Source organism: Channa argus, chromosome 9 (genome assembly GCF_033026475.1).
Source record: "Channa argus isolate prfri chromosome 9, Channa argus male v1.0, whole genome shotgun sequence".
Classification (NCBI taxonomy): Eukaryota; Metazoa; Chordata; class Actinopteri; order Anabantiformes; family Channidae; genus Channa; species Channa argus.
This window is the reverse complement of record NC_090205.1, coordinates 3011573-3020115: the sequence shown is the minus strand read 5'-3', so window position 1 is coordinate 3020115 and position 8543 is coordinate 3011573. Positions and strand designations below refer to the sequence as shown.

Genomic DNA, 8543 nt, shown 5'->3' with positions numbered 1-8543 from the left:
ATTGTCAAGGTGCTGAACATCAATTTTTTCTTACTGGTTAACCACTCCCTTTGCTTATTACTGATTAGAATATGGATTAGAGGACTAATAATATATATTATTTCTCCATGAATTTGCATGTCTATGTACAGTATATAGTTTTTTTGCGTGTTAGCTGTATTGTTCAGTAAGGTGATGACAGTCCACTTTGGTTTACTTTGTTTACACTTTCTTTTTTTTATCCTGTGATTTAAAATTAAATACAAATTCTGACTCATGAGAAAACTAATGTTTTACTAACAACGATACTTTTTTTGTTGTATAATTGTTCATTATAGCGATTGTCTTTAGGATGCTTTATACTTTGTACACACAGCATCTGACTTTGCTTCCTAGAAATGGTATAACATGTGCTCCTGAGGTTTCTATCATTTCTTTCTACAATAATTGTGTTTTGAGGCACAAATAAAGAAAATCCTTATTTTATTTAAGGGTATAACGACAGAGGGTGTTTTGGTGGAGGAGACTGTAAACCCCATGGGGCAAAACTCACCTTTGACATCAGGTGATTTTGATTTGATTTACCTTTATTTTTCTGCTGATGTGAAAGAAGTTAAATTGCCATTGTGTATACAAAATGCTTAACATATGAAATTGACCAGTGTGTATACATAAAATTACATAAACACAATTTATACTTCAGACAATTATACATAAAATCCCATTTTCAATCATATTAAATCCTGTACATGCTGTAAAATTCTGTTTCTCATTTCAGGCCTCATTTCAATTACTCACAGTCTCTTTACAGTATGTTGGCCTCACAGGATCCAGGCTGCAGAATCTTACACGTGACAATCAGTTTAACAGCTCTTCTAAACCAGGGGTAGAACAAAGCATAAATAAGAGGGTTTAGACAGGGGTTAAAACAGAAAACAGAGATCACAAGGATTCCATATGAAGTGTTGAGAAGATTCACTCCTGCAAGAGAGACACAGTAATACGGGATGAAACACATTAGAAACACAGCTACAAGAACACCAAGAGTCCTGGCTGCTTTCAGCTCAGACTTTCTTGATGTCACAGTCACTGAATGCTGCAGTGTAACAGCTGTAATGTGAGAGCGCATGGCACGAGCCTGAGACACAGCCACCACAAACACTCTCAGATTCAAAACGATGATGACAGTAACTGGAATAATAAAGGTCACAAAAACATCTACAACTCCTGCAATATAGTCAATAAAAAAGTCACACTCTCCATAGCAGGACACATAATTTTGAAACACCATATCCTTTATTAAGAAACTTCTGTAAAAAAACGAACACAACCAACACAGAAAATTGCAAAGTTTCACTCTTCTCACAGTGACTCTGGAGGGATAATGCAGAGGTTGACAAATAGACACATAACGATCGATTGATATGAGAACCATGTTTCCAACTGAGGCAGAGATAGTGAGCGTGATAATGTACTTATAAAGAACACACAGATGATCACCAAGAAACCAGCAGGATGTTTTTCGGAGGATTTCACCAGGCATGTACACAAGGCCTACGATGAAGTCTGAGACCGACAGAGAGAGGAGGAGGAGGTTGGTGGGTGTGTGGAGCTGCCTGGAGGCAGAGAGCAGTTAAACACATTAGAATACAAACATGGAAATCAAGAAATATATAATTACATTTATCAGTATCAGTATCAAGTATCTGCAGTAAACTGAAGTAGCACTTAAGTTGGAGAAAATATATGCTTTACATTTGTTACATGTTGTGCTTCAGTGAGCAAAATTGGCAACATTGGCACAGTGGACAAGTCTTCGTGTGCATCTGCAGATCAACCTATAACAAATAAACTTTTGTTTTATGTGATAGTGAACTTTGCCTGAAGTGGGAGATCGAGATGATGACGAGCAGGTTCAGAGCCACAGTGAGCACAGAGAGAGACGACAGCAGACAGCACAAAAACACAGCTTCAGTCCAAGTAGCCACTGGCTTCCTGCAGGAGGTGTTGTGGAGCTGTAGGAAGCAGAGCTCTGCTCCATCATGTACCTCCATCATCAGAGATGTGAAGAGAGCTGCAGCTGTAGCAGCTTTCTGACCACAACTCAGTCATGCAACAGTTTTATCTGTGTGACACACACTTCATCAGTCCTCTGCTCTCAGTCTCTGCTGGGACCTCATGTCCCTCCTCCTCTCTACACATTACATCATCATATTATCTCCCAGCCTCATCAGCATCTCCCCAGTTTCTATTTGGGACCCACTTCCTTCTTTACTAACTTTACTCACTTTACTCTGACTTTAAAAATCCATCTTTCACAATCAGTAACTAGGTTTTTACATAAAGTAGACGTGGGAACAGTGTCTTCTTGGAAAGGGATGGAGAAGGCCTGCAGCTAAAAATGTGAAGTCTTGTGTTGGGCACAGAGAAGGCATTCTGAGACATAGTTACACATGCCTCATCTCAGAGATGGCCAGCAGAAATGCTGTTTGACCCTGAGACTGGTGCTTAGGGCACCTGGATGACAGGAAAGTAGAGAGACATGACACAATGTGAGCACTTGGGATTTCTGGTAGGCAGGAAGAAACATTTTACCCAAGGGACAGGAGGAACTGGCTCTTGGTTGTCCTTCTCTTAGGTGGCAAAGTGTTGGGTTGGGAATCAGGGTTAGTATTATTGGAGCCCGGACAGTAGGCATGATAGAAGTGGAAGCAGCTAAAAACAGAGCCTATTTATGCTGGAGTGGGTGTAGTTTGTGGACAACTGTCATAAAGCTGCTCCCCCACCAGTGTTAATGGTGTCTCCCTCAATATTATATTGAGATATATAGTATATCTGAAAGGGTCAGGGTTGCATCTGGATACACAAGGCATAAGATCTAGTCCACCTGAGTGCTCCTGCCTCTTCCAGAAGAAAGTGTTCACTACAGCCATTTCCATCCTCTTTGCAAAGTCTACCACCATCTGTTTTACCTGCAGAACATTTCTTACAAACTCCTCTTTCAGGATAACTCCTACTCCATTTCTCTTCCCATCCACACCACAGTAAAACAACTTCGTATTAACTTTGAACCTGTGATTTTTAGATTAGCTCAATAAAATGAACGAGGTTCGTCAATAATCACCTTTCTCATTGTTGGTGGGGACTGTGTCTGATGGAACATGGATCCACATGATTCACAAACAGAACTGTGTATTATGCTGTCACAAACACAGTAATTTCGCTGGCCTAGATGTGATAGCTGGAGAGCCCTGTAGCCCTTCTTGATGTTGGAGTACACCTTGTCCAACATATTTACTGTAGTGGCACATTTTACAGACTGATGTAGTTTAGGGAGCAGTCTGTAAGTCAGCATGGTTAAAGTCCCCAGTTATAACATGCGCAGCCTCAGAATACTTGTGCTGGCTACCAAGTTAGAATTGGCATATCTTGGTATATACAGTGCAGTTAGCATGATCACCTTAGTCTCTCTCAGGAGGTAAAAGGTTGTATATATGACTGTCACAAATTCCAGATCCAGGGAGCATTTTAGCCTGTAGCCCCTCCTTTGTTATCTTGGCTGTGTGCTTAGGGTCGTTGTCCTGTTGAAAGATGAACCGTTGCCCCAGTCTGAGGTCCAGAGCTCTCTAGAACAAGTTTACATCAAGTATGTCTCTGTACATTGCTGGATTAATCTTTCCCTCCATCCTGACTAGTCTCCCAGTTCCTGCCGCTGAAAAACATCCCCACAGCATGATGCTGCCACCACCATGCTTCACTGTAGGGATTTCATCAGACCAGAGAAGTGTATTTCTCATGGTCTGAGAGTACTTCAGGTGGCTGTCATGTGCCTTTTACTGAGGAGAGGTTTCCGTCAGGCCACTCTACCATACAGGCCTGATTGGTGGAGTGCTGTACACCATCCTGACAGCCTCGCTTCTACCTTCTGTCCCTGTGCGGCCTTCACCTAGTCTTCGCAGGGATGGTCACCCACAGAGAGCCTGGGGTCCTGGTTACATCCCTATATTTAGGAGGTTGGCCAGCTATAGATATTGTATGACAGGCAGAGTGTACACAAAAACCAAAACAAGCACCCAAGGGCAGAGCTCTGAGCTACTGCGTCATCTCTCAAATTCATGGTACATGAGCAAGAACCTCCTGTTCATCTCCGCCATCTTGCCTGGTGTTTGCCTCAATCTCCACCTTCCCCAACTCAGCCTGCAGCAGTCACCCTCCCCACGTCTCCAAACATCCTCTGGAGTTCTCTCTTTAATAGATCTTTATATATTTCTTGTCTGCCAATAGTCACCCCCATTTTGTTACCAAGTGATTCCAAATGCCCCAACCAGTTGAAAGGCTGAACAGACAGAGGTCTACTGTCCCTCACACCACTGGCATCCTTCCCCAAGCCCTCTACAATTCTTAGATACTCCCTCACATTGGAAACACACATATCCATCCTGCTGCGTTTAAGTGATCTTCAAGACAAGAGAGTGACTGCACCAACGATATGCTTCTACTCATTAACACAATTAAAAACAAAGGACTATACCCACTGAATGTGGGCATCATCAAACTGAGATTTATATGGGCCCAGTTTACTGAGTCCCAACTTTTGTCCAATATTGATTCTGTAATTATGTCAACGTATTTAAGAAATTATAATCGTTATCTAACTGTAAAGCCCTCTGGTTAGGCCAATATTTGCTGATTTAAAGACAGCTCTAAATCCCAACCATTTATTGATTTGTGTGATCTGAAAACAATTTAAATTTAAAAATGCTGTACATGTCACCCAGGACATAGATAGTATAATGTGAAAACAATTTAAATAAATTTTAAGAATTAAGTAAATGTCAAAATTCAGCTGGTATGGGCAAATAGGTGTTTTCGCCAGAGTTTAGAACTTGAATAATTAAAATATTTGCTAATCATCTTCATACTGGCTGTAAAACATGCCACTTTTTTATTGGAAAGGACAATTTAATGTATAATAAACCTTGTAAATGTTCTTGTGTCCATAGACTGTATGAAAGTAGACAGTTCATTTAAAATATTACATTGTGTTTATAACTGTGAGTAGCAGCAAACCTATGAGATCAAATCCTTAATGTTGACCAAGAACTGAATATGCACCTTATGCTTCATGATAAATGAGAAAAGACAGGTTTAAACTCTGCGACATTTTATTAGCAATAAATTCAAACTCTTTTAAATAAAACGATACAATATTTACTTAATGATGCAGAAGTTAAACTGACGGTGATGACAGCAACATGCTGACACCCGGAAATAACTATGTATCATAGTGTTATTTTTACAGTCACAAACAGGTTGTCGTTTAACTACAGAAGCATATTTCCACCTAAGAATGAAATATTCACACATAAACAAACTATGATTTATTAAAATTGAATTCTAAAGTTCTTGATCATAGACAATTTATATTCTATACAATTAAACATAAAACTCTATTTTCAGACATACAGTCCTGTACATGCTGTGTATTTCTGTTTCAATACAGCAGGCCTCATTTCAATTACTCACAGTCTCTCTACAGTATGTTGGCCTCACGGGATCCAGACTGCAGAATCTGAAGAGTGACAATGAGTTTAACAGCTCTTCTAAACCAGGGATAAAACAAGGAATAGATCAGAGGGTTTAGACAGGGATTAAAACAGATTAGACAGAGCACAATGACTCCAGTAGAATTATTTAGCAATTTTGATCCTGCAAGAACAACAGAGTAATATGGGCAGAAACATATCAGAAACATGATGATAAGAACACCAAGAGTCCTGGCTGCTTTCAGCTCAGACTTTCTTGATGTCACAGTCACTGAATGCTGCAGTGTAACAGCTGTAATGTGAGAGCGCATGGCACGAGCCTGAGACACAGCCACCACAAACACTCTCACATACAGAACTACGATGACGGTAACGGGAAAAATAAAGCTCAAAACAATGTCAACGATTCCTGCAATATAGTCAATAAGTAAAACACACTCTCCATAACAGGACATATAATTGTCTTTTTGAAAGACTATATTTTTTATCAAAAGACTTCTGTAGAGAATTGAACTGAACCAACAGAGAAAATTGCAAAGTTTCACTCTTCTCACAGTGACTCTGGTGGGATAATGCAGAGGGTCACAAATAGCCACATAACGATCGATTGAAATGAGAACTATGTTTCCAACTGAGGTCGACATACTGATCGTGATAATGTATTTATACAAAGAACACATACGGTCACCAAGAAACCAACAGAATGTTTTTCTCAGAACTTCACCAGGCATGTACACAAGGCCTAAGAAGAAGTCTGAGACAGACAGAGAGAGGAGGAGGAGGTTGGTGGGTTTGTGGAGCTGCCTGGAGGCAGAGGAGAGAACAGTTAACCACATTAGAGTACAGCCAAAGAAAATTAAAGCTGTAATTACAATTAATAAAGGAAGTAGTGGCTAATTTGAGTAGCACCTAAGATAGTGTGTTGTATATATGCTTTATATTCATTATATAATGACCTTTAGCGTAATTAACAAGGCAGAGTGTTAATGTTTCATATACATGTTCAAAGTCATTCTTTCCTCTAAAAATTATGTAAATATTTCATACTAATAAAATATTAAACTTGAAGGCTCTAACGAGAAGCAAAACTCTGCCTGAAGTGGGAGATCGAGATGATGACAAGCAGGTTTAGAGCCACAGTGAGCACAGAGAGAGACGACAGCAGAAAACGCAGAAACACAACTTCAGACCAAGAAATCAGTGGCTTCCTGCAGGAGGTGTTGAGGAGCTGTGGAAAGCAGAGCTCTGCTCCATCATGTACCTCCATCATCAGAGATGTGAAGAGAGCTGCAGCTGTAGCAGCTTTCTGACCACAACTCTGTCATACAACAGTTTTATCTGTGTGACACACACTTCATCAGTCCTCTGCTCTCAGTCTCTGCTGGGACCTCATGTCCCTCCTTCATCACTCTTGGCATTACCTCATCATCATCATCTTCCTCACTGCATTCTCTGCGGGTCTTCCAACGCTCACCCTGTTTTTTTGTTATTTACGAATTTCTTCTTCAGTCACTTGACTCTGGGACCAAGTGAAAAACTTTTATAAATTTAAAATGTTCTTCACTTTTTTGTCCTCCCTGGACACATTGCTTTGACAGTTGTCTACAACGGTCTTCCTGGACAGCAACATAGCAATGTTAACGGGGGGACAATAAAAGTGTGGACATATAGATGTCTTTCTCTCATCCATGCAGAGATGTCAGACAGACAGGCAGAAATGCATGATGAGACAGTGGAGTCATCTCGTGAAAACAAAAGAAGAGCTGTGAGTACCAGAGCAGGTCTGGTAACTGCTTGGATACTGGACAGGAGAGGTACAGGTGAGTATTGCACAGAGTTGTGGTCTGGATGCAGAGCAGTGCAGGTAAGATGGTGATAAGTGACAAAATGGCCGCACCCAGGATGCAACACGTGGCCAGACTGTGGAGGTAGAGACACTTAACTAGAGGATGCTCTGGGTAACAGGTTTAACTCAGGAACATGGAAAGTCAGGTGGATTCTGAGTTTTCTGGGGAGTTGTAACCTAAATGTTATGTGATTAATGATCTCTGAGATCGGGAAGGATGCCACAAAATGAGGTGCTAGCACCAATCACACAGAGGGAGTTCTGTAGAGGAGAGCCGGACTCTCTGGCCTGTTTGGTATCTAGTGGCCGGTGTGCAATGTTTGTTGGCCCATTTCTTAGAATTCTGGACAGTGTGGAGCAGCATACAGGTTGTCCTCCTCCAGGCCAGGTGACACAAATCAAAGAGGGGAAGCTAGAAGCCATATAGTTGACAATCTGAAAAGGGCTTAGCCTTAAGTGTTATGGGTTTACTCAACCCAGATCATATTGTTTGCCCAAGGTGACGGTTCACATGAACAAAGACCAAGTCTGGTTTGGTCGACTTTCTGCTTGTCCAGTTGATTGTGAGTGGAGGCCAGCTGACAGACTGACATATATTCCTGTCAACCTGCAAAATTTGTTGCAGAGCTTGGTAATGATGTAAGGGCCCCTGTTTGAAACAAAGCTGGGGGGGGGGGTCATGCAGGCTTTTCCCAGGTATCTGATTTGAGGTCAGGCGACCAAAAGCATTTTAGTACGATAAAAGGTGTTCAGGTGATTCCTGGATGACAGGAGAGACAGGATCTACAGTGCATCCAGAAAGTGTTCAAAGCGCTGAACTATGTCCTCATTTTGTTATGTTACAGCCTTATTTCCAAATGGATTAAATTCATTATTTTCCACAAAATTTTGAATAATTTCTGGATGCACTAAATGCACCGCTCTGAGCAGAGATGGTCTGGGACAATTAAATGACCAAGTGGACAGGTGGAAGGAGTAATAGTAAACGGTCTGCACTTATATAGCACCTTTCTACCTATTGGCACTCAAAGCACTTTACACTGCTTCTTATTCACCCATTCACAATCACAATCACACACACATTCATACACCAGTGGGGGAGCTGCTATGCAGCTGGCCAACACTCACCGGGAGCAACTAAGTTGGGGTTCAGTGTCTTGCTCAAGGACACT

The 8543-nt window shown here is 41.1% G+C and overlaps 2 protein-coding genes across 2 annotated transcripts; both read right to left on the bottom strand.

Annotated features, from left to right (window-relative positions):
* Nucleotides 1–784: 784 nt before the first annotated feature.
* Nucleotides 785–4133, bottom strand: LOC137132916 (trace amine-associated receptor 13c-like). Its single transcript, XM_067515943.1, has 3 exons — nt 4102–4133; nt 2431–2496; nt 785–1595 (listed from the first exon to the last, which is right to left on the bottom strand). The coding sequence occupies exons 1-3, from the start codon at nt 4131–4133 to the stop codon at nt 785–787; spliced, it is 909 nt and encodes a 302-aa protein (XP_067372044.1).
* A 1379-nt stretch (nt 4134–5512) lies between these two features.
* LOC137132915 (trace amine-associated receptor 3-like) lies at nt 5513–6943 on the bottom strand. Its single transcript, XM_067515941.1, has 2 exons — nt 6879–6943; nt 5513–6329 (listed from the first exon to the last, which is right to left on the bottom strand). The coding sequence occupies exons 1-2, from the start codon at nt 6941–6943 to the stop codon at nt 5513–5515; spliced, it is 882 nt and encodes a 293-aa protein (XP_067372042.1).
* Nucleotides 6944–8543: the final 1600 nt, after the last annotated feature.

What these genes read in the sequence shown, in the direction of transcription:
- LOC137132916 (XM_067515943.1), bottom strand. Translation starts at nt 4,133, where the DNA reads ATGGCGGAGATGAACAGGAGGTTCTTGCTCAT. An exon ending in AACAGGAGGTTCTTGCTCAT is followed by an intron (nt 2,497 to 4,101) that starts GTACCATGAATT and finishes CCTGTCATCCAG; the next exon opens with GTGCCCTAAGCACCAGTCTC. An exon ending in ATCTCTGAGATGAGGCATGT is followed by an intron (nt 1,596 to 2,430) that starts GTAACTATGTCT and finishes CTCTGCCTCCAG; the next exon opens with GCAGCTCCACACACCCACCA.
- LOC137132915 (XM_067515941.1), bottom strand. Translation starts at nt 6,943, where the DNA reads ATGCCAAGAGTGATGAAGGAGGGACATGAGGTCCCAGCAGAGACTGAG. An exon ending in GAGAGCAGAGGACTGATGAA is followed by an intron (nt 6,330 to 6,878) that starts GTGTGTGTCACA and finishes CTCTGCCTCCAG; the next exon opens with GCAGCTCCACAAACCCACCA.